This window comes from Rhinoraja longicauda, chromosome 16 (genome assembly GCF_053455715.1).
Source record: "Rhinoraja longicauda isolate Sanriku21f chromosome 16, sRhiLon1.1, whole genome shotgun sequence".
In the NCBI taxonomy this organism is placed as follows: Eukaryota; Metazoa; Chordata; class Chondrichthyes; order Rajiformes; family Arhynchobatidae; genus Rhinoraja; species Rhinoraja longicauda.
The window spans coordinates 11,710,606-11,736,320 of NC_135968.1; the positions used below are offsets into that span (position 1 = coordinate 11,710,606).

General features: G+C 49.2%; 1 protein-coding gene across 33 annotated transcripts in view; it reads right to left on the minus strand.

Annotated features, from left to right (window-relative positions):
- The window catches only part of ank3b (ankyrin 3b), a 515,038-nt gene that overhangs the window by 20,197 nt on the left and 469,126 nt on the right, over positions 1-25,715 (minus strand). For 23 of the 33 annotated variants that reach the window (XM_078413212.1, XM_078413210.1, XM_078413209.1 and 20 more), the window contains 5 exons: positions 18,576-25,127; positions 16,607-16,681; positions 10,241-10,372; positions 4,306-4,449; positions 54-720 (listed from right to left, as the gene is read on the minus strand). In XM_078413212.1, coding sequence (XP_078269338.1) covers positions 54-720; positions 4,306-4,449; positions 10,241-10,372; positions 16,607-16,681; positions 18,576-25,127 — 7,570 coding nt within the window. The remainder of the gene's footprint in view (positions 1-53; positions 721-4,305; positions 4,450-10,240; positions 10,373-16,606; positions 16,682-18,575; positions 25,128-25,715) is intronic. The other 10 variants (XM_078413236.1, XM_078413233.1, XM_078413235.1 and 7 more) reach the window with 4 other exon arrangements.

A 25,715-nucleotide genomic window follows, 5' to 3' on the forward strand; every position in this document is an offset into this window, starting at 1 on the left:
CTAGTCATGAGGCATTGCTTCAGATTCTGACTCCCAGTCAACACCCCACTTACTTGGCATTGTCTTCATCCAGGTCACCAGTGCTCAAGTGGCAGCTCTTTGGGGTTGGTGGCTCCACGTCGACGCTGGATGCGTCACTATGCCAACCTGGAACTGTAAAGAATTCTTTCTGGGAACTCTGAGCATGGTCAAGCGTCTGGACGTCCTCCTTTGTCACCTTCTCGTCGTCTGAACCGTTGGAACTCCGCCTGGGCTGAACATCCTCCGCCTCTCCTTGGAACTCTGCGAGCTCCTTGGAATCGGGGGCGTCGGGAGCGGCACCTGGTTTGGCCGTGCCGCGGTCCTCCGGTGAGTGGACTTGCTCCGCCCGTCCTGCGTCGGGGGGAGACCGGGCCACGCGGACGTTGCCGCTCATGAATTGGAATCCAGGTCCACACTCGGAGCCTTGTGGCTCACCCGCCTGCCCCACTGGCGAGGGAGCCACCTCCCCTGGCACCAGACAGTGGGCTGGCACATCAGCACCGGCTTCTTCTCCCGAAACCTCCTCGGTTTCGCTGAAAACCGACAATTCTTCCTGTGCCAGATGACTTTGATAAGGATCTGGGGACGCTAACTCGGCACAAGGGTGATTGCTAAAATAATCATCAAAATGGAGGGGGGAGGGTGGCAAATAGCGCAATGCAGCAGGTGTCAGCAGCTCCGCATTGATGGACGAGTAACCTGAGTGAGCAAAACACAATGGAACAATCTACATACAACATGCATGGTCACATGACAGAAACACGACAGGTAATGGTAACACGTGAATCTACTCAACATGGATGGTGAAATGCGACTGAGCAGAAGCAACAATCTATCACATTTAAATCATACCGTTTCATCAATCAACTATCCTACATTCTCAGGTGGCCACAAAATGGTGGAGTAACTCAGCGGGTCAGGCAGCATTTCAGGAGAGAACGAATGGGTGACGTTTCGGGTCGAGACCCTTCTTCAGACCCGAAACGTCACCCATTCCTTCTCTCCTGAGATGCTGCTTGTCCCTCTGAGTTACTCCAGCATTTTGTGTCTACCTTCGATTTAAACCAGCATCTGCAGCTTTTTTTCCCTACACATCCAACATTCTCAAATTAGTATCCTTTGTGAAAGATACTCTGTTAACTTAATTTTATGAAATAAAATGTGACCAGTGGCACAGTTTGTCAAGCTGCTGCCTCACAGAGCCAGAGACCCAGGTTCGATCGTGACCTCGGGTGTGGTTTGAGTGGAGTTTGCAGATTCTCACTGGGATTGCGTGGGTTCCCTCCAGGTGCTCCGGTTTCCTCCCACATCCCAAAGACATGCGGGTGCGTAGGTGAATTGGTCCCTGTAAATTGCCCCAAGTGTGCAGGGAGTGGATGAGAAAGGGTGATCGATGGCCAGCATGGAGTCGGTGGGCCAAAAAGTCATTTTAACCCAATGTACCCAGAAGCAGATTGATACCTCTTGAAGCAGGATCTTTGGCTCTCTATCCTAATCCACATACACTTGCTGTCTCTGAAACAAGGAGGCCTTGGGCTCTGCTTGTACAACGACCCAAAGATAATCCATTCCTTTCACCCTACCACTTGGACAGAAATCCTTTATACTCCCGCCCTTCTCCTTTCAGGCCCAGTTTGAAACTTCTTCCAACCAAGCTTTTGATCATCTACTCCCAATATCATTTTCACATCAGCGTCTGATATTACCTGTGCTTCTGTGACAGAATTTCAGATCTTAAAGGGGGCTGTTCGTAGTTATTATTTTGTGGCTAAATGACTTCCACTTGTTAAATCAATCACTTCCATAAAGCTTAGGTGGAGGCAGGTGGAGCTTCTGGGCTATGGAGACCTGTTGTCTACCCAGCCGTTCATGGTGAGCTTATCATTGATCTAGATTTTGTTTACGCTTGACCTCCCGATGCGGCGCTAGACTCAGATGCACTCCGCATCCAGCCCCTCGACTTCATGAATAGCAAAAAAAATTGTTCATTTTCCATTAGTTCATTTTATATTTATAATTACTTTACTGTAATCTAATGTATCTTAACTTTTTTTTTGTTGCAAGAAATTACCGGAAACCATGAAAACAAGTTGCTAAATATCCCTGATCAGATGCATTCGAAAGCAATGAAACGTGCCTTTGGGGACAGTGAGAGTCAAAGACCATTGGGGCATTCCTGAGGTTGGAGTTTGGATTGAATGCGAGAGTCAGATTGTGCACAATCTGTCCCACTGCTTTCTTGATATAAAGGGTGAATACCTAGCTTCTAATGTCCATGTATTAGTTACTCATAGATTGCAATGCTTGCTAAATAATATGCAATATGCTCTAATGCACAGAGAAACAATAAGCAAATTATCATGGCCCCCACATTCCCATCTTTGATAGGACTTTAGCTTGCATTAAACGTTATTCGCGTTTATCATGTATCTGTACACTGTGGATGGCTTGATCGTAATCATGTATTGTCTCTCTGCTGACTGGAAGCATGCAAAAAAAGCTTTTCACTGTACCTCGCTCGGTACACTAAACTAAAGAGAACTATCTGTCCTTCAACTGGCTGTTCGTATTAATCCACAGGTTTGCAAACTCGTAGCATATAACCCTGCAGAATTTTGAGCAGACAGACAAGAGAGATGGCGAGACAAGGAGGAAAATACAGGGGAAAGTATGTATAAGATGATTTCAGATCGAATGGGTTTTACTGACCAGGATGATGACCAAGGGAGGAGAAGTTTTGGTGAATTCCACAACAAATGTACAGACAAGCACACTGATTTTAAAAAAAAGATGAAAAATGATTTCAAACCGATCGTCAACGCCTGTAAACGGATAGTTGCGTTCAAAACACCCAAAGTGCTGGAGGAACACAGCAGGTCGGGCAGCGTCTGGGGTGGGAACGGACTGACGATAATTTGGGTCCAGAGTAAGTCATGAAACTGAAGATGCTTTAAGGCTAGACTCTGGGAATGGGAAGGTCTGTAAGGAGACAGTCACAGTAACCACAATCCAGGTCACTGATCGGCAGGTGGAGGCAATCAGCAGTGTTTCCCCGGAGAGGGTCGGCAGAGAGAGAAGAGCAGAATGTTGGCAGTGGAGGAGAAGTACCGGCAGGTTCAGAGTTCAGAGAGGATGAGTGACAAAGAAGTGGCTGCAACTGCAAAGCAGCATCTGTGCAAAACAATCGTACGAAAACTGAAACAGACGAAAATAAACTACGATGCAAGGACACTTATTTAATCTGGCCGGGCTTCTGCACTTCTATCAAGTGCATACCAAGCATCATAGGTATAGAATTGGTGCCTGCAATATCCCCACATCTACAAATTGAATTGTTGGAAACTCTGGCAGAACACTCTGTCCTCCGCATCTGAACTCCAACTAAACACATCTACACTGCTGTAACTAAGCGGGACAGGCAACATCTCCGGAGAGAAGGAATGGGTGACGTTTCAGGTCCAGACCCTTCTTCAGACTCAGCCGTACCACCAGCACGATGTAATCCAGGGCACGGAATTGTGTTATTGAGTAACCTTCCCAGCTTCAAAACATTAAAGGAGGTTTAATCTATTAAGATCCTGCATCAATTTGCTCTTGGGCAGCACGGTGGCATAGCGGTAGAGCTACTGCTTACAGCGCCAGAGACCCGGGTTCAATCCTGACTAGGGGTGCTGTCTGTACGGGTTCCAACCCGTGACCTGCATGGGTTTTCTCCGAGATCTTCATTCTCCTCCCTTACTCCAAAAACGTATAGGGTTGTACGTTAATTGGCTTGCTGTACATGTAAAATTGCCCCTAGTGTGTGTAGGGTGGTGTTAATGTACGGGGATCGCCAGTTGGTGCGGACTCGGTGGGCCGAAGGGCCTGTTTCTCAATCTATTTATCTTTATAAGATAAAAGGGAGCGGCGCGGTGGCACAGCGGTAGAGTTGCTGCCTTACAGCGAACGCAGCGCCGGAGACCCGGGTTCGATTCCAACTACGGGTGCTGTCTGTATGGAGTTTGTACGTTCTCCCCATGACCTGCGTGGGTTTTCTCCGAGATTTTCGGTTTCCTCCCACACTCCAAAGACGTACAGGTTTGTAGGTTAATTGGCTTGGTAAATCTAAAAATTGTCCCTAGTGGGTGTAGGATAGTGTTAATGTGCAGGGATCGCTGGTCGGCGCGGACCCGGTGGGCCGAAAGGGTCTGTTTCCGCGATGTATCTCTAAACTAAACTAAATTCTTTGCAGCAATTCAGTGGACCATCAACCCTCAAACAGACGAGTAAAGAATGTGAAGTTACCATCAGATTGATCCAGGAACACGCAGTTATCATCAGCAAAACTTCTTGTGCCAGAAACATTACCATAGTCAAATATTGGCCCTTCCAGTAAGGTCACAATGTCCATTCGATTAATCTTTTTGAGGACTCCACTTATGATATCAGCTGCAGAAAGAGGAAAAAAATATGTTGATTGCATATCATGAAGCAAAACACTCAGACAGAACCAGCAGTGCCTTTTTTTAAACAGCAAACCGTTTTGTGAAGGTTGGCACCTTTGTACCAAAGAGGTTGCCACAACAGGCACCTCTTCACAGGGCAGCACTGTTTGTATTCTCATTACCTAAAATAGCTTCTGTTGCCTGAAAATTAATCTTCTACAACGCCACTCTTGATCAGTGCGGCAGGGCAGCATGGTGACATAGGGTGACCTAGGGTGGCACAGCGGTAGAGTTGCTGCTTTACAGCGCCAGAGACCCGGGTTCGATCCTGACTACCGGTGCCGTCTGTACAGAGTTTGTACGTTCTCCCCGTGACCTGCATGGGTTTTTTCCCGAGATCTCTGGTTTCTCCCACACTCCACAGACGTACAGGTTTGCAGGTGAAATGTAAAATCGTCCCTAGTGTGAGGATAGCTTTAGTGTGCGGGGATCGCTGGTCGTCACGTACTCAGTGGGCCGAAGGGCCTGTTTCCACACTGTATCTCTAAATTTAACTAAACAGTGCCAAAGTTGTAGTAGGCACATTGTTCTGATAAGTTCATGTCACAGGAGCAGAATTCGGCCATACAGCTCATCAAGTCGACTCTGCCATTCAATCATGGCTGATCTATCGTTCTCTCTCAACCCCATTCTCCTGTCTTCTCCTTGTCACCTTTGGGCCCCCCCATACTAATCAAGAACATGTCAATCTCCGCTTTAAAAATATCCGATGACTTCGCCTCCACAGCCGTCTGTGGCAATCAATTCCATAGATTCACTACCCTCTGACTAAAGAAATTCCTCCTCATCTCTCTAAAGGTGCATCCTTTTATTCTGAGGCTGTGCCTTCTAGTCCTAGACTCGCTCACTTGTGGAAACATTCTCTCCACATCCACTCAATCCAGGCCTTTCATTATGCGATAAGGTCCCCCCTCATCCTTCTAAACTCCAGCGAGTCTGTCAAAAACTCTCATCATGCGGCAACCCAATCATCCCCTAGATCATTCTCATAAACTTCCTCTGTACCCTCTCCAACACCAGCACATCCCTCCTCAGATATGGGGCCCAAAACTGCTCACAATACTCCAAATGCAGTCTGACCAGTGCCTTATACTCAGTATTACATCCTTGCCTTTACATTCTAGTCCTCTCGAAATGAATGCTTACAAATTAACCTTTTGGGAATCCTGCACTTGTGTTCCCAAGTCTCTTTGCAGATTTCTGAATCCCCTCTCCATATAGAAAATAATCTACGTCTTTATTCCTACTACCAAAGTGCATGAATGCACACTTTGCTAAGCAGTATTCCATCGGACACTTCTTTGCCCGCTCTCCCAACCTATCAAAGTCCTTTTGCTGTCTCCCTGTTTTCTCTACACTACTTGCCTCTCCATCTGTCTTCGTATCATCCGCAATCTTGGCCACAAAGCCATCAATTTCATCATCCAAATCATGAATATACAATGTGAAGAGGAGCGGACCCAACACCAAGCTATGTAGCATAAAGAAAATCTGAAGGAAGGATCTGCAGATGCTGGTTTAAACCAAAGATAGATACAAAAAGCTGGAGTATCTCAGCGGGTCAGACAGCATCTCTGGAGAAAAGGAATACGTGACGTTTTTGGGTAGAGACCCTTCTTCATTCAAAATCTGATTCGACCTATTCCTTCTCTTTTTTTTTTTTTTTTCACACAGAGTGGTGAATCTGTGGAATTCTCTGCCACAGAAGGTAGTTGAGGCCAGTTCATTGGCTATATTTAAGAGGGAATTAGATGTGGCCCTTGTGGCTAAAGGGATCAGGGGGTATGGAGAGAAGGCAGGTACGGGATACTGAGTTGGATGATCAGCCATGATCATATTGAATGGCGGTGCAGGCTCGAAGGGCCAAATGGCCTACTCCTGCACCTATTTTCTATGTTTCTCTCCAGAGATGCTGCCGGACCCATTGAGATACACCAGCATTTTGTGTCTATTTTCGGTGTAAACCAGCATCTGCAGATCCTATTACTTGCCAGGCTTTGTCCTGCCCCTACCTCCCTTCCAGCCCTCTCATCCCTATTACAATCAGTCTGAAGAAGGGTCCCGACCCGGAACGCTACACATTCCTTTTCCCCAGCGATGCTGCCTGACCCGCTGAGTTACTCCAGCATTTTGTGTCTATCTTTGGTGTAAACCAGCATCTGCAGTTCCTTCCTACACATTTTTGCTGAAGGTATAATTGTGATCAGGTTACATTGACTGTCTGCATTTTAAATGTGATCAATAGTTAATCCCCTGCATAAGACTTATGGGACAGAATGTACAATCTGTGTTGTCATCCTTTGCAGATTCACTGTCGTTAAGCTGCTCCTAAAGTACAGGGCCCTGGCATCTGTGTTGGGACTCTGGCCAGCGGCTAGGTTTGGTACAAGATAACGCAGCCACATACAGGCGCCAACCTAAGTTCCACCCACAAAATAAACCGACAGCAAGTGAAGTAATGTCCCCACTACTGCAGTCTTGTCACTGGGCAGCATGGTGGCGCAGTGGTAGAGTTCTGCCTTACGGCGCCAGAGACCCGGGTTCAATCCCGACTACGGGTGCTGTCTGTACGGAGTTTGTACGTTCTACCCGTGAGTTTTCTCCGAGATCTTCGGTTTCCTCCCACACTCCAAAGACGTACCGGCTTGTATGTTAATTGGCTTGGTATGAATGTAAATTGTCCCCAGTGTGGGTGGGATAGTGTTAATGTGCGGGGATCACTGGTCGGTGCAGACTCGGTGGGCCGAAGGGCCTGTTTCCCCGTTGTATCTCTGAACCAAACTAAACTGTTGCCTGTTGTCAAACTTGTCAAAAACCTGAACTTTTCCCATTCAAAAGTTAAAAATATACAACTGAAGCTATTAAAAAGACAAACATACACTAGTGTTTAAAATCAATCAAAATTATGTTTTTTTCCAAATTGAAACTTATTAGAAAGTAAATAGAAACAATTCATGTCAAATATGTGTATGGGGTTCCTTGCATCCTTCCTTTACTCTGAAATGAAAGGACTTGTTGTTTCTGCACCAGATTATTATTGTGTTGTGTCATCACACAACTGTTTGCCAAATGCGAAGCAAGTTTTAATGCCACGTCGTTAGCCTCTGCAAGATCCTTTACAGTGCTGGTGTCATGCAGCATGTCACAGCTCAGGAGATGTCCCATAGTCTGGAGGCCCCGTCCGCACTTGCAGTCTGCCGCATCTTCAGTACATCTGCACCAGATGTAACTTGCTGACTTCCTCCAGCACTTTCTGTTTCTTTGCTGTGCCGGGTGAAACCTGAAGGAAAGAAAGTGCTGGAGGAACTCAGCGGGTCAGGCAGCATCTGTGGAGGGAGTGGATAAGCAACAATTTGGGTTGTGGCCCTTCTTCAGGCTGATGGGGGGGGGGGAGCTGGAAAAGCGAGGTGGGGCAAAGCCTGGCAAGTTATACCTGGATGCAGGTAAGGGAGTGGCGATTCGCAGATGGGTGTAGATAGTGACAAAGGGTCGAGGCGAAAAGGAGACAAAAGAGTGTCAAAAGGGGGAGACGAGGAGAAGTGAGATATAAAGCCGGAAGGAGAGACATGAGTGGAAGGGGTGGGGATACAGGGAAGTGTGGGACTAGGAGATGGGAAAGGTGTGTAGGGGTGGTGAAGGTGGTGGGTGAGATGGGAGTGCACAGGGGTGGGTGGGAGGTGGCAAGGGAAAGAGAGAGGGGGCATGGGCAGTATTACTCAAATTGGCAAATTCAGTTTTCATACCATTGGGTTGTAGGCTACCCAAGCAGAATATGAGGTGCTGTTCTTCAGTTTTGCATTTGACTTCACTCTGTCAATGGGAGAGGCCAAGGTCCATGTGGGAAATGGAAGGGAAGTTAAAATGGTTAGCAACTGGGAGATGCTTGTGAGCCCCTGTCTCACCTGGAAGGGCTACCTGGATCCATGGATGACAATAGACAATAGGTGCAGGAGTAGGCCATTCAGCCCTTCGAGCCAGCACCGCCATTCAATGCGATCATGGCTGATCACTCTCAATCAGTACCCCGTTCCTGCCATGTATCCGTCCCCTTACTCCGCTATCCTTAAGAGCTCTATCCAGCTCTCTCTTGAAAGCATCCAACGAACTGGTCTCCACTGCCTTCTGAGGCAGAGAATTCCACACCTTCACCACTCTCTGACTGAAAAAGTTCTTCCCCATCTCCGTTCTAAATGGCCTACCCCTTATTCTTAAACTGTGGCCCCTTGTTCTGGACTCCCCCAACATTGGGAACATGTTTCCTGCCTCTAATGTGTCCAATCCCCTAATTATCTTATATGTTTCAATAAGATCCCCCCTCATCCTTCTAAATTCCAGTGTATACAAGCCTAATTGCTCCAGCCTTTCAACATACGACAGTCCCGCCATTCCGGGAATTAACCTAGTGAACCTACGCTGCACGCCCTCAATAGCAAGAATATCCTTCCTCAAATTTGGAGACCAAAACTGCACACAGTACTCCAGGTGCGGTCTCACCAGGGCCCGGTACAACTGTAGAAGGACCTCTTTGCTCCTATACTCAACTCCTCTTGTTATGAAGGCCAACATTCCATTGGCTTTCTTCACTGCCTGCATGCTTCCTTTCATTGACTGATGCACTAGGACACCCAGATCTCGTTGAACATCCCCTCTTCCTAACTTGACACCATTCAGATAATAATCTGCCTTTCTATTCTTACTTCCAAAGTGAATAACCTCACACTTATCTACATTAAACTGCATCTGCCATGTATCCGCCCACTCACACAACCTGTCCAAAGATGGAAGTGAGAGAGAAAAAAAGTTTAGGGGTTGGTGTTGCATCTCCTGTGGTTGCAGGGGAAAGTGATGAACAAACCAAGGAGTTTTGGAGTGGTTTCTTTAGAAAGTGGAAAGGGATGGGAATGTTCGGGAAGAAGTGACTGGTGGTGGGATCACGGTGAAGGTGGCGGAAAAATCTCCAACATTTCCTTTACTTTGGCAAGACCAAACATTTCCTTTTAGAGGATGTTGCCAGGACTAGAGGGTCTGAGCTATACGGGGAGGTTGAGTAGGCTGGGACTCCATTCCTTGGAGCGCAGGAGGATGAAGGGTGATCTTATAGAGGTGCATAAAATCACGAGAGGAATAGATCGGGTAGTTGCACAGTCTCTTGCCCAGAAGGGGAATCGAGGACCAGAGGACATAGGTTAAGGTGAAGGGGGAAAGATTTAATAGGAATCTGAAGGAGAACAAAGGGTGGTGGGTGTGTAGAACGAGCTGTCAGAAGGGGTAGTTGAAGCAGGGACCATCCCAAAGTTTAAGAAACAGTTGGGCAGGTACATGGATAGGACAGGTTTGGAGGGGTATGGACCGAACACAGGCAGGTGGGACTAGTGTAACTGGGACATGTTGGCAAGTTGGGCCGAAGGGCTTGTTTCTACACTGTATGATTCTACGACCAAGTTCCTCCAGAACTTTGCTTTTTGCTCAAGATCCCAGCTTTTGCAGTTCATCGTGTCTCCTTTAACTTGGCACAGGCTCAGCAGAGCCCCCGGTGTAAGTACTGGGAATTGCAGCAAATTTGTGCCCTGCTCCAACTTCGTCGTCCAGTTGGGACGTTGCCAGCGTAGAATGGCCAGCAAGTATGAGACTTTGGAATCTGTGCAGGCATCTAAAAACGTGGCGACAGTTATGCAGAGAAAATGCCAGCACCATTCCAACGAGTTCCAGCCCAACACGTCATCCTTTTCACCTACTTGTAGCATTTTTTCCATCTCGGACAATCCATTTCTTTAACAGTATGAAGCTCTGAGTCGTTAAAGAGTTTGGATTTTCAACCCGAATCTGATTTATATCATCAACGGAGAAGTTCAATTCCCTTGCCAGCTCTGGAAGAAAAATAGATGCAAAACAAAACATTATTTTCTAATTTCCCTTGTTGCCACACAGCTATTGTCGAGAAGCCAAATGTTCAGTTTATGCAAGGCGGCAATGTAAATCCTGCTTTTATTAAATGCAGACACACAAAAAGTAAAACCTCTCTCATTGCAAGGCTTATTCCTCACATTTTAATTTTCTGCCTGTGCTGGTTAAACTGCACAACCCTCCTGTTTGAGATTCACTTTTAGACTTTAGAGATACAGCGCGGAAATAGGTGCTTTGGCCCACCGAGTCAGCGGCGACCAGCGAACACCCGGTACACCAGCACTATCCTACACACCAGGGACAATTTACACTTTTTACTGAAGCCAATTAACCTACAAATCTGTACATCTTTGGAGTGTGGGAAGGAACCAGAGCACCTGGAGAAAACCCACACGGTGTCAGAGGGAGAATGTGCAAACTCGCACAAACAGCATCAATGTCAAGATCGAACCCGGGTCTCTGGCGTTGTGAGGCAGCAACTCTACTGCTGCGCTACTGTGCCGCCCAAAGCCCCAATCGCTGGTCTCCTCCCTCACTTATCTTTAATTGCTGAAGAAGCCACTTTTACTTGAATTTTTTATTTCCCCATAACTCTCACCCCATCCCACACTGGGGCTTTGTGGCTTTTGTTCAAGTTACTTAGAGCCTGACACAGCTCCATTCAAAGTCAACCCGAAGGTGTGGAAGAGCCGAAAATGGGACAGCTAGAATCTAAAGATTAATGCAGAAAAAAAGGGAAATGTGTTCACTGTTAATCTCCAGTCACTTCTGTACAAAGCCCATCAATAATAAAATATCTGTGGGGCATTTGTGTTTCTAATGAAGATTTAGAAGACATAGGAGCAGAATTAGTTCATTCGGCCCATTGAGACTACCCTTTCATTCAAACATTGCTGATCAATCTTTCCCTTTCAACCCCATTCTCCTGCCTTCTCCCCATAACCCCATGGCACCGGTACTAATCACGAATCTTCCAATCTCCGCCTTAAAAGGACTTGGCCTCCACAACCGTCTACAAAACTCTTGTGGCCAGGAAATAGACGGTAGCATGTCAAAATGGCAGGATTCGCCGGAGTTCATTTGTGATCGCTGTGTATAATTGGTTCTAATGTTGCAGTAAGCACCGCAAACTTTCTGCAAACTTCTGTTAACTCTGGGGGGCTTTCATCTTGTATTGTTCTGTTAGTCGTGCGTTAACCTCACACATCAAGCCTCAGCATCTCACACCAACATATTTAGTGAACATACAGCATTCCCTGAATGCAAAAGACACATTTCATGGTGGGGCAGTGGTAGAGTTGTTGCCTTACAGCACAAGGGACCCGGGTTTGACTCTGACTACAGGTGGTCTACGCTGACTTTGTATGTTCTCCCTGTGACTGCGTTGGTTCCTCCGGGTGCTCCGGTTTCCTCCCACACTCCAAAGATGTGTGGGTTTGTAGGTTAATTGGTCTCAGTAAATTGTTCCCCCGTGTGTAGGATAGAACTAGTGTATGGGGTGATTGTTGGTCGGCGTGCGGACTTGTTAGGCTGTTTCCACGCTGTACCTCCAAATTAAACTAAACTAAAATAATCACCATTTATTCACAAAATGCTGGAGTAACTCAGCAGGTCAGGCAGCATCTCGGGAGAGAAGGAATGGGTGACGTTTCGGGTCGAGACCCTTCTTCAGACCATAATAATCACCATTTTGGTTCCAGCCTGCAATTTCATCCCTTCCCGATAGTGAATGTTTCTAATTATTCACCATTAAAAAAGGATGAAGGCACAGAATATTTTTTAACTGGGCAAGTTAATGGCGATATTTTCGAGAAACAAAGCATTTTAAAAGATCCCAATGGCTGCATTGAGGCAGGGGGACCTTATGGGAATGTGGCTGAGAACAATGTGCGTGATTGTACCAGTCTCCTTCTGATTCAGCAGGGGGAGGTTTACAATGAGTTATGCTGACAGGGTAGATGTACAGACTTTCGCCACATTATGGAGGGCTCGCTGTCTTAGAAAATCACCGTGCTGCAATTTTCTATATCGCAAAACCTTTCTTCCTATTTAATCCCATGTTTAAGCCAAGGTACGTTCCTCCAGGAGCTTTTCTCTCAGCAGGTGGTGCATCCCAAGGGGTGCATTCCATAGCCAAAGGAAATCCGATTGTGTAGCAGGACAGAGGAGGAGGAACCGGAGGACGTACCGCCGGGAACAAAGAGAGGACCCGGCCTTGGGGACCACCGTGAAGGGGGGGGGGCGAAGGGGAGACAAAGGAGGACCTGGTGTGGAGTACTTTGGAACTTTGTCGGTGCTCTTTATGTGGCGACTCTTTGCATACCTTGGGTAGGCAAAACAAAAAAAATCACTGTGGCTTGTCACATGTGACAATAAAGTATTCATTCATTCATTGCAGGAAAGGAAGGCTTATTGTTTTTAATTAACCAGAAATGAATGTCACATTGTTTGATTAAAGGAGTGGGAGGAGTTGGCTGCGCCTAACGGCTGCGGCTCTCTGGCAGTCTGTTTGTCTTTTTTTTTGTTTGTGTCGGTGTTGGGATGGTTTTTGTTTCTGTTTTTGGCTGTGTATGTGTGGGGGGGGGGGGGGGGTGGGTGTGTTGGGGGGGGGGGGGGGGGGGGCGGGGGAAACCTTTCTTTTATTAGGTCTCTTCCCCGGGGCGCAGCTCGCCCGCGGGGCCTTCCATCGCCCGGCGCGGCTCGGCCGCTGGACTTAACATCGCCGGCGCGGCTCGGCTGCGGGACGTTTCAGTGCCCGGTGCGGCTCGGCTGCGGGACTTAACATCGCCGGCGCGGCTCGGCTGCGGGACGTTTCAGTGCCCGGTGCGGCTCGGCTGCGGGACGTTTCAGTGCCTGGTGCGGCTCGGCTGCGGGACGTTTCAGTGCCCGGTGCGGCTTGGCTGCGGGACGTTTCAGTGCCCGGTGCGGCTCGGCCGCGGGACGTTTCGGTGCCCGGTGCGGCTCGGCTGCGGGACTTAACATCGCCGGCGCGGCTCGGCTGCGGGACGTTTCTGTGCCCGGTGCGGCTCGGCCGCGGGACGTTTCGGTGCCCGGTGCGGCTCGGCCGCTGGACTTAACATCGCCTGGTGCGGCCGCGGGACGTTTCAGTGCCCGGGGCGGCTCGGCCGGGGGGCCTTCCATCCCCTTGTGGGGGCTGTGCGTGTCGGTTGCCTCGGTAGAGGTCGAGCTGTCTGTCCGTGGGTGCGGGGGGAGGAGAGGGGAAGTTTTGTTGCCTCCATCACAGTGAGGGGGTGTTTGGAGTCACTGTGATGGATGTTTGTGTTGGGGTCGGGTGTCCTGTGTTCTTTTCTTTTTTTGCTGTGACTGCTGAAATTTTGTTCGGTGTTGTGCCGAGTGACAATAAAGTTTTGTTATGTTATGTTATGTATGTTAAAGAATCAATGTGTATCGGTAACCACCGAAGATGTTGCCTTGTCAGTTTCCAAAGGAAATCCCTTAAGTGCCTTCTTGCAGCCTGCAATTATTGTCCTCAGTACACTAGTTCAGTTCTCTGTATATATTTGTATTTATTTCTCCTTCTCACGTAAATTCCTAATGAGAAAATTTTTATTCTGTATCTCAAATTTCTTTTGACAGGGATGAGTTGATTCTGTGAAGGTGAATTCCTGTAACCTGAAATGCCACAATGTGGGGATGGGTGTTTGCACTGTAACATCAGGTCTTTGTGCTTCTGTACATTGACAAACTTTCTACAGTCTGCAGAATTCACAGTAACAAATCACCGACCCAAATGGTCTTTGCGAGTTGTTATTCTGCACGAGCATTCTCGTACTTTTTTCCAATTCATCCTTTAAAAAAGAAAGACTATTTCTTCTCTTCTTCAATACTATATCAGATTCCCCCAGAAAAGTATCTCCTTAATGTGCCACTGTGTTCCATCTTCTTGCCACAGAGTCAATTTGCAAATTTCTTATTATATGTTAGAGAATAGCTTATTCTATGAGTTCTGTTATTGGACTCATCCACCTAGAGAATAGTTCTATTTTAAATCTCCTTGGGTATCAAACGTATTCATGACATTCAAGAGCTCCATCATTTCACCCATTAGCTTTTGTCATTTTAAAATTGGAAGAGAAAAATGTGGACTTTCATGGGGTGGCACAGTGGTAGAGTAGTTGCCTCAGCACTAGAGACCCGGGTTCGACCCTGACTACGGGTGCTGTCTGTATGGAGTTTGTACGTTCTCACCGTGGTCTGCGTGGGCTTTCTCTGGGTGCTCCGGTTTCCTCCCATACTCCAAAGATTTACAGGTTTGTAGGCTAATTGGCTTGGTAAAATTGTAAATTATGCCTAGTGTGTGCAGGATAGTGCTAATGTGCTGGGATCGCTGGTCGGCCTGGACTCGGTGGGCCTATGGGCTCCAAACTAAACTAAACACACAAATTAAAAGAACTGATTAAACTTCTCTTCTAGATGCTGCCTGACCTGCTGAGTTACTCCAGCATTTTGTGATACCTTAATTAAACCCCCATGATTTTAGCAACAAACACACTACAATCAAGTGTAGTAACTAAAAACTTAATAACTCTTAACAACTTGTTAATTTTCATAACTCTGAACATATTGCTTCCTTTGAAGATTGACACAAAATGCTGGAGTAACTCAGCGGGACAGGCAGCATCTCTGGATAGAAGGAATGGATGATGTTTCTGGTCGAGATCCTTCTTCAGACCGAAAGTCAGGGGGAGAGGAAGACACAGATATAAGGAAGTGTAAGGTGTGAAAACAGGGCATCAAACGGGACGTGGATCAAGGAAAATGTGGAATAGTTCATTGTTAGCTAGGAGTCGCTTATTCACCAAAAAGGCATTAGTTAGTCATTGGCTAATATTGCTCAAAATGGGAGTGAAGCCTGTTGTTGGCCCTGCTTACCTGCCCTGTGGTACTGATCAACTGCCAGCAGATGGCATGCAAGTCACAGTGTTCCTGGCTGAAGCAAGGCCTGGAGGAGGCCTTTCACAGTCAGAGAAACACACATTTCAATATCTGGGCTACATTTACAATCAGTCTATTGGTCTGTAGACTACTGGATAAATTGCAATGGTCGAAAGGCAATTAATATTTGCCAACTTTAATGACGTTAAGGGTGGCACGGTAGCGCAGCGGTAGAGTTACTGCCTTACAATGCCACAGATCCGGGTTCGATCCTGTCTGTATGGAGTTTGTACGTTCTCCCTGTGACCGCGTGGGTTTTCCCTGGGTGCTCTGGTTTCCTCCCACATGCCAAAGACGTGCAGATTCGTAGGTTAATTGGCTTCGGTAAAAATTGTAAATTGTCCCTCGTGTGCAGGACAGTGCTAGTGTACGGGGTGATCGCTGGTTGACGCGGACTCGGTGGGCCGAAGGGCTTGTTTCCCGCGCTGTATCTCTGATCTAGACTAATCTGCAAAATTATTAAAATATCTTTTAAACAGTTTACTACACCGGTTACATTTGAAATTGAAAAGGTTGATTTGAGGATGAACTTTGCAACCATTCTCATAGTTCCTTCTCGCACAGAAGGGGCACAGAGAGGGGATGTTGTTAAAGTATTTAGCTCAGCGTCGGGGTGTCTAAAACTAGAGAGCATAGGTTCAAGGTGAGAGGGAAAAGATTTAAAGGGGATCTGAGATTTTCCAGACAGTGTGGAGTGTGCGGCTGTCAGCTGACAGGCGAGATGGTAGAGAGGATACAATCACAGTGTTTCAAGAGCGATTTGGCCAAATACATGGAAAGGAAAGATTAAGAGGGCCCAATGCAGGCAAATGGGATTTTGGTTAGATAGGCTTCTTGGTTAATGTGGATGAGTTGGGCCAGAGGGTCTGTATCCACACTTAACGCTACGAAACTGTGGAGCAACGTTATTTTGCCAATCAAGCTTGTACAGGAGCAGTTCCATTATGGTAACCAATTATCTTATTCACCAGCATGTCTTTAGGATGCAACAGGAATCTAGAGCACTCAGCAGAAAGCCTTTTCATATCTCTTGTTTCCGTCTCCCGACTCTCAGTCCGAAGAAGGGTCTCGACCGGAAACTTCACCTATTCCTTTTCTCCACAGATGCTGCCCCGACCCGCTGAATTACTCCAGTATGTTGTGTCTATATTGATTTCAAACATGGGTTTGGATGCGACAATTCACTCAAAGTTTTCTGACTTTGTGGGGGGGGGGATCAAAAGACAACCAGCGCATCTTACCTGTCCAGCTCAGTCCCAGATGATCTGCTACTATGGCTGTCCTTATATCGGTCCGTTCACATGGGCTCTGAGGGCCTACAGTTTTTAAACAACGAATTAGGCCAACATTCCAAGTAACGTACCTAACATCCAAATTTAGGTCAAAAATCTACTCGTGCCAATGTAAATGAAATAAACACGCCCTAGTGGTCTGCACAAGTGGAAATCCTACCGCGATCATTAATAAGATCCAAATTCAGCTGAATGTGGCAAAAAAAATGATGTAAAATCAGAGTGTAGTAACAATAATGAATCTGAACATGCCGCAAACACCCAAGAACTTTTCTAAATGTTGTGTAACTGGAGGTGATGAACAAACCGTATGTATACAAGTTTTATAAAAGTTCTCGTGGAAGTGTCGCACTGATTTTTGTCTGACTTACAGAGAATTGTGGCAGTACAGAGAGGACGTGGCCTACTGCTCTCTGTTTCACGCTGGTCCACATGCTTTACTAAGAGAAAACTACCGGGATGACACTGGAGAGAACGGGGGTGGGTGGGGATGGGGAGTGTGGAGAGGGGATACGAGACGGCACAAACAACGACAATGACGACACGGCAGCTAAGGATAAGTCACTCCACAGGCAATCACAGATAGTCATGCACTAAAGATCAACAAGTCGAAAGTTTTACAAACTAGGCTTGATCTCCGCGATGCGAGCCCCTCGAGGCCCAGAAACCTGACTGCTTTCCTCCCCACCAGTCCTTTTACTGCTCCTTGTCTCACTGCAGACCTTTTCAACCTTTGAGTTTAAAGGTGCTGCCTCTGGTCTCATATCTCTAGGAGACCTCGATGCAGTGGGAGGCACGCCAGCTTCCGAGAGAGATGTATTTCTCCGCGCGCTGTCTTCATCAGAGATCTCTGTCTGACCCCTTTTCTCTTCATTGGCACGTCGATCCGCCAGTGTTACTGCCTCACTGCTATTCCCTTTAAAATATCCAAATGAATGTTTACAACCCTCCCTCGGTTGCCCCTTGCTTGCTCGCTCTCTCGATACATTTGTGGTATTGCTAGCTCTTACCTTAACTGGCAGTCTGGAATGAGATTGTTTAGACTTTACTTTCGCTACCTGTCCCTGCTCTAAACTGGACTGGGAGACTGTCAGTGAGGGAGAATTAGCTTTGTCACTATTTTTCATCGGGATTCTAGACTTGGTGTCAAAATGTTTGGGAGGGTCTGCTTTTGGCTTTAACTCGTTCTTCCTAGCCTGCTTCACCTTGCAGGCTGTCGTTTTCTGTTCTGTGTGAGAAATTGGCAAGGGGGCAGTGTTTGTTTTTACTGGAAGTCTCGATTTGGGCTTTCTTGCTGGCTCAGCAGCCACCTTGACTAGTCTTACTACACCGGTAGATTGGGATGTCAATGAACCTAGTAGGTTTTTCTCTTCGGTTTGGACAGCTGGTTCAATGGCCGCCTTGCCTTCGGACAGACTAACACCCTGAGTGCAGTCAGGATCTGGGGTTGGGGCATCAAACTTGTCTTTATTACACTTTACGGGCAAATCAGATCTGACGTTTTCTATGATACATTCCTGACTCGTAGGTCTAGTCTCAACTGCAGCTACGTCTAGCATTGTCTGCTCCGCAATCTGATAATCTAACAGCACAGTATCAGCTTTAACGTCAACCATCTCAGTTGCACCCGTATCTTTCTTCAGCGTCATGGTCGAGGCAGAGATCCCCATTTTTATTGGCGTGCGTAACTTCGCATCAACTTTGGCAGCCGTGGCGGTTGACGATCTGTCCGCTGCGTTGCCGCTGGATACCGTCTCCAGGCCACTTCCGTTAGCCTGGACCTTCTCGTGGTCAACCTGAGGTGCCTCGAGTGATGCCTCAGTTGCTCTTTCCCCTGACTGAGGCAGTGCCGTGACTACAAGTGTGCTTTTAACCCTCTCCCCCTTGTCCCCTGGCTTCCCTTCAGCAGTATGCTCACCAATTTGGAAAAATTGGAGCCTTTCTTCAACAAAATCCCTCTTGCTCATGTCAATTGCACCACTGCGAGTCATCTCAAACATCTTCCCTTCATGAAATGGGAAGGGGTTAGGCTCACTAGTTGGAGTGCTCTCATCTGTTGGGGTTCTGGCTGGGGTTGTATCTGGTGTTGTCGCCTGGGACCTGTCATCTACCGGTAAGCCAAAGGCTTTTTGCTCATCCTCTCTCAACCTAGCTTCAAAGACTTCATCGTCCGCTCGGCCGTTAGACCATGGATCAAAGTCAAGGCCCTTGGTGGCAACAGTTTTAAACTGGGCTGCCAATTCTTCCTCTAGTTTGTAACTAAAATACGTGTCATTAAACCGGGCTCTTTCTGGATGCCTGCCTTCCAAAGTGAAGATCTCAGGTCCTGCTTTACCATCAGTTTTCCCTTCGCCTGTCTTTTCAGACGTCTGAGCTTTAGACTGCAAGGGTGTTTCTTCTTCAGCGCCTACCTTTCCTTCTTCCTCAATTACTGCAAGTTTACCCTGGCTATAGCAACGATCCCCCTGCTTCAAAATCCCTTCGGTGACCCAAACATCCATCTTGGTTTCTAGCCCCTGATTCAAGGATTTTGAGTCCGTTTCAGTCAGGCCATCGTCTTCATCCTGCAGGTCGTATCCGTCGAGGGAGTCGACCTCGGTGGCGTCGGTATCGTGGGAGAACTCGGCGGTCGTTGCTATGGAGCACTCGGTGACCGACTGGTCGTTGTTGCCGTCGAGAACCTCGTCCGAGTCGGAGGTGCCGTCCAGCGCAAAGTCCTCGTCGCTGTCCTGGGGATCGTTGTCTTTGCCGCGCTGCTCTTTGGTTCCGGGCCTCGGCGACGGGGCCGAGTCGTCCTGGAGTTTGAAGGTGTACTTCTTCAGGGGGGCCGGCTGGAAGATGGACTCGTCACTGCTGGAGTCGCTGTCGTTGGCCCCGGGAGGGATGGGGGAAGGCGGCTGCACTCTGATGACGGGCTCGGCCATGAAGTGCTTATCATGCATCTCCTGCAAGTTCAGCTCGATCATGTCCAGCCCGTCCTTGGCCTTGGCACAGTAGTCCCTTTTCCTGACGCTGGGGATCTCCGTGTCCAAGGTGTTGATGGGAGGGGGCGGGGGAAACTCGATGTAGGCCACACGATTTTCCTTCTGCCGCTTATCGCCCCCCTCCGATTCGCTCGGCCTCAAGGGTCTCGTGAAGCCGCTGACATCTTTAACGGAGGCCACCCTGACCAGCTCTTCCTCTTCCGACTCCTCGGAAACCTCAGCGATGGGACTTGGTTTTCCGTGCATGGTTGGCACCTGGGAAGACAGTTCGTAGCTGACTTCCTCAGAGCTGGGCGTTTCAGGAGTAACGGGGCTTTTACCAGAACTCTCTATCAGCGACACCTGTTCCAAGGTGTCATCCTCTGGACTGCCCTGAGGGGAAGGCGACGGCTTATGCTGGCGAACCGTATAAAAGCTGCCCCGTGTCTCCTGCACAGTCCGACTTTCCTGACTGACTATCCGCCTCACGTTGTCCTGGTGCGGGCCAGAAGATTCTTTCTCACAGTGTTTCCCCATTTGGACAGCGTTGGCGTACACGGGCAAGGACTTTATCTCCTTAAATCCCTCAATGCTCGCCAACGGCGCTGCTTTCTCCAAACACTCGACCGGGCTCTGATCAAAGAACTCGCTCAGCGAAGAATCTTTCACAGGACTAAACTCCAGGGAGTCGGGAGATTTGATGGGGGAGGCTTCCAGCTCTTCCCGGTGGTAACTGACTGGGTCCACGCTCTCCCCAGGCCTGTTAGACCGGCTGTCCCTGGAGCCTTTGGTCTGGACGATGGTCTCTGACACTTGATAGAACTGCTGACCCTTTTTGGCCCGGCCTAGCGTGGCGTTGGGCAGATTAGTCACCGCATCAGCCTTGCGCAACTTCACCTGACCACCGTTGCAATCTTGCATCTTTGACGCTGGTTTTGGCCTTTCTTCTGGAATTCGGACCGGAATCTGCGATGGACTCTCTTTTCTCGGGCCCTTTGCTCGCGCCTGCTCACCGGGCCTCTCACCGGCCCCCTGAGCTCGCTCCTTGCAACCGGCTCTCCTGGGCAGAGAGCTCGCCGGGGCCTCCAGAGCCTTCTTTACCGAATGGCTGCCGCTTGGAAGGCGCTCCTTCTCCACAACAGGGTCAACCCCGTCCCTCGTCTGCCCGTCAGCTTGAGTGGCCTCGCCCTCCTTCAGGTTGTCATGGATCAGAATGTGCGTGAGCTTGTCCTTTTGTGATTTACGGTTTGAATTCCCACAGTCTTCCCAGGTTCTGTACACCTTCCTCTCCTTGTCCGACCTGACGTGCAATTCGGGCTCTTTTTTCGACGGCGGCTCCATTTCTGAAATCCGAGCCGTGCCCTTTGCCCCGATCGCCAGCTGCTTCGGGGGGGTGGCCACAAACGGAGGAACACTTGCATGGGACGCGACCTCCACCGCCTTCTGGAGCGCCGTGTTGGACGACACCATCTCCGCCCCAATGTTCAGACCTCCGAGACCGCTCAGGTCCTTGAATTTACTGGCGTGCACTTCCTTTGCCGTCGAAATGGGCCCTTCTGCCGCGTGCTCCAGCTTCTTCTGGTTGATTTCCTTCAAGGAGAACTGGTGGAGGGGCAGCTTGCTTTCATGCAGCCTTTTCACCGACACGTTCGGCTGCCCTTCTGCGAAGTTTGGCCTCTCCTCCTCGTCCAGCTGGGCGGCGGAGCAAGGAGCCGCCATTTTCCTCAACCTGCTGTCGGCCTGGTTGTCCTGCGGGGAGGAGCATCGCGGCGACGACCCGCGGGTTTTCTGGTTCGCCGCGGCCTCGGCTTTGGCGTGCGCCGCCTCGTGTTTCGCGGTTTGCTTCAGGTGAAACGGCGGCTGCGATGGATCGTCGCCGTGTTTCGTTTGGTGCCTCGGGTCATCCGTGAGGGCCGGGTGAGTTCTCTGGGCAGAGTCCATGGCCACCCTCCTCTCCTCGGACCCTCGGACCGAGTACCGGCGGAGGAACTGCTCGCCCGGCCTCTCCTGGAGCCATTCGTCGGCGGCCGTGACCTCGGCCTGTCTCAGCTTCTCGGGGCTGCTGCTGGGGGAGCTGTACCCAGAGTGTGGGCTCTGCGCCCCCTCCCTCCTGCGAGGCTTCTTCTCGGGCGACTGCAGCTCGTTGTTCAGCTTCTCCGTCTTGTCCCGGAAGAACTGAGACACCTCGGTCAGCTTCTCCTCTGCCTCCTTCACCGTCCTGTCTACCCGGTCTTCGTAGGTGAGCTTCTCGCTGCCGCTCTCCGGCCTGTCCTCGCTGAAGCGCATCCACACGGCGTGCTTCGGGCTGCCGGGTTCGGACGGGTAGTGCAGCACCGCCACCTTCTCCAAACGCCCGTCGTGCTCGTCGCCGTCCGGTATCATCCTGTGCAGCCTGGCGAGCTCCTTCTCCGGCGAAGCCTCGGCCAGCCTCTTGTAATGGCCGATCGCCTGCGAGCCCAGGCAGAAGGCCTGGGGCGCATCGGCCACCGACTCCTCGGTGTCGGAGTGGGAGATGTCCATCTTCTCGGAGAGCAGCATCTTCTCCGCGAACCGGTACGACTCGCCCCTCAGCTCCGAGTACTCCTCGTCGTGGTACTCGACCGACTGCTGGGTGAGCAGCTTCAGCGCCTTGTACGAGTCGTCGGACAGGAGCTGCGCCGAGCTGGGCCTGCTCTCGTCGTCCTGCGACACGGGCGTGTTCACTCTCGACGACTCCATGCAGGACGGAAGAGACTCTTCGGCCGTCAGCTCTTCGTCCTCCCGCTGTGCCTGCTCATCCTGGCCAGCATCAAACCTCTCGGGCAACACTCTGGCCTCGCTGTCCCCCAGGAAGTCTCTCTGATAAACAAACAATTCCCTCTCCGGGTGCTTTTTTGTCTCCCTAATAATGACCTCGGTGGGTTCCACTTGATTGCCCTTTTCAATGTGAAACTCAAATGTCCGTTCCACCTTTGGCTTGAAGTTGGAGTCTTTGTCACGATAACAGGACATTGCTTTCCCAGCCTTGCCGCACTCTGGAGAGACCGGCGTCGACTTGTGCTCAAACAGGCCGGCCAATTCTTTGGAAGGGTCGCGACCCGACTGAAAAGCCTTCATTATGTCGCGAACGGACATGGTTTCTTCGATCCTTTCACTTGTTTTGCTTTCAATGCAGGGAGGCGTGTGGTAAACCATCCTCGTGGTGGTCGTGATCTGAGTCTCCTCCTTCACGCGCACCTCTTTACTCTTCAAGCACTTACTGTCCTCGTCCTCCGATTTCATTTTAATCTGGAAAGCCTTCATCTTGTCTTTGATGGAGCCAATCGGCTTATCCTCCACTTCTGAGAACATGTCGACATTTTGCAACGGAGTCAACCCTTCGACTCTGGACTCCTGCATTTCCTCCAACGAAGGCTCGTAGCTTCTGATAACGCGGACTACCTCTGTACGAGTTTCTGTAATGACCGGAGGGATGGGGACATCATGGAAGAGAGGCTTGGGCCCAGTGCTCTCTGCGCTTTGAGGGGCAGAAGGTGTCTTTTCACTCCTGGTCTCAAACCCACTGTCTGACAGAGGACTCTTGTCCTGGTCATGTTGAGAAAAATCATCGGGCGACTCCAGGATAGCTTCAGTTGCCATCAAGGCGTCAGCAAGTTTGCTCAGTTCCTTCTCTGAAGCGGATGACCGCATGGAAGGTGGAGGCATCTTCAGTTTGTGTTCCGGCAAAGGCATCGTTGGCTTATGAGCCCTCTTGGAGAACATCTTGTCCTCCCCTTCCTTTTTGATATCAGCTTGGCGATATTTACTATCACTCATCTTTCCCAGCGTGTCAATTCCAAGGTCGTTCGTCAAATAGTCAACGACTCGTGCCAAACTGAAGTCCTTCTCCCCGCCGTGCATCACTTTCATTGGGACAAAGGCGCCAAAGTGCTCGCTCGCCTTCTGCTTTGCCTCCTCAATGTCATCACAGTCGAACATAACCCATTCACCATCACCCGGAAGCTCCCCATTCTTCTGAGCTACTTTAACGCCGTTCTTATTCTCCGTCAGCCCGTCCTTCTGAAGGATCTCGCTGACTTTCACCAGGTCTTCTTTCACCTTCTCCACAAGTTTAAACGGCTCCTCGCTTTCATCCTCGCTCTTTCCTCCTTTGGCAGGGGCTTCCGACTGGAAGGCCTTGTCACTTGCCGAGTCCGTTTGCAAGATGGCCGTCATCTTCATCAAGTCCTCCTTCATCTCGGCCACGTCCTTCAAAATCTCCTGGCTTGAAGACAGAGAGGCGGCAGATGCCAGCTTCAGTGCCGAAGGTGCAAGAAACAGGGAACTCTTCAGCGGGGACATAGTCTTGGTAAAGTGAGACTGTGCTTGTGTTCGAGGCTCGGTAGTCAAGGATTTTATTGGAGATAACAATGCAGCGGCTGACTTGGTCAATGATGTGGTCTCAGAGAGTCTTTTCAGCTGCGGTTCTGACAGCACATTGACGACAGAGTACACAGGGACGGTGATAGTCGGCGAGGTCACAGATGTGGTCACGGATGAAGACCTCATTGAGGAGTACAAGGAGCTGGCGGAGGGTAATCTGATTGTCTGGAAAGTGGAGGGGGCTGGTGAGGCAAAGGATTTCAGCGGAGCGAAGGTGACTCCGCTGCTGGTTGCGTGGGCCTTCTCCGCTGCATTATGCACAGCCTGGACGCAGTCGTTGGCCAGAATAGCGGCCGGGGCTTTCTCGGGAGATGACGCAGGCGCTTGGCTGCTGAAGAAGGCCGCCGCCGAGGGATACTTTATTGGCGATGCCACCCCGTTAGCAGAGACCTGCCCGTTCATCGAAGGGACCAGCTTAGACGGAGAAAAGGACGCGGACGCCAATCCTTGGGCTGCGTCCACGACAGATTTGCCGAGGGACGACCCCGACGTCGACATTGACTTCAAAGGCGAGGACAGAACCGTAGGCGCCGTGGTGATGATGGACTTGAACGGCAAGGTGGAGGAGTACATGTTGATGGTGGCCTTGGGTGAGGCTGGTGGGGTCATGGTGATGGAGGATCTCTCCAGCAGCGAGCCTGCCGTCGATGCTGGGGACAGCCGTGAGGAAAACAATGTCGAGGTTAGTCCTTTTACAGAAGGTTCAGGCATTACTGACGCTTTCACTGGTGAAGAAATCAAAGCAGAGGAAGATTTAACAGAGTACTGAGTCTGTGCCACCACAGTTTTTATAGGTGAAGATGTGGACTTAAATGATCTAATTGGAGATGCTAAATCACTCATGGATCTTACTGAGGAAGTCGTGGAAGCTCCTAAGGTTGATCTGATGGGTGAAGCGGAAGAGACAGACCAAATTGACTTTAACGGGGAGGCCGTAGGCGTGTTGGACGTTGAACTTGAAAGAGAGGTGATCCCAGATTTTGCTTGTCCAGCTGCTGAAATGGGGGCTGCAGCCCACGACTGGAAAGGCCTTGTTGAAAAGACTGGCTTGTACGAGTATGGAGCAGGAACAGTCCTGGTGGTTCCTGTACTTCGCTCAATGATTTCTTAAAAATTCCAAAAATAAAATCCAAAAGAAATTCAACAGGACAAATTAAAGGAATGGAGAGACCAGAGAAAAGAGAAATTGGTCAGTAAACCTGGTTAAACAGTCAGAAGACAGTACACATTGTTTTAAAAAAGATGCAGGATAAATTCAGCGAGAACAGTGATTATTGACCAGCTTGCTTCAAAACGAATATTTTCATTCGCGTGCGTCTCTTGGCTTGTGTGACAGCCGCCGAACTGCAAAGCAATCAAAGCGGCAAATGAAACGATACCAAAAAAGTGAAATCAAAAGACAAAATGGGGTAGAAAAGACAAACGAAACACAAACATGAAACAAATGGTGTGATAGCACAAAGGAGACTTTCAGATGTATTTCTCACCATAGGACTGGTGTAACAGCAAAGTCTACCAGTTCTGCTATGCATGCCACCAGAGGGAAAATTTTGGAAAACGATTTCACCTTATTCACCGTTATTACTATTGAAGCATATCTCTAATGTAAATTGATGTGTGTGGTAAAAGAATTGGAATCAATTAGACTTAAACCCACAATAATATCCAGCAGATGTCACTTGATGTGGAAACTC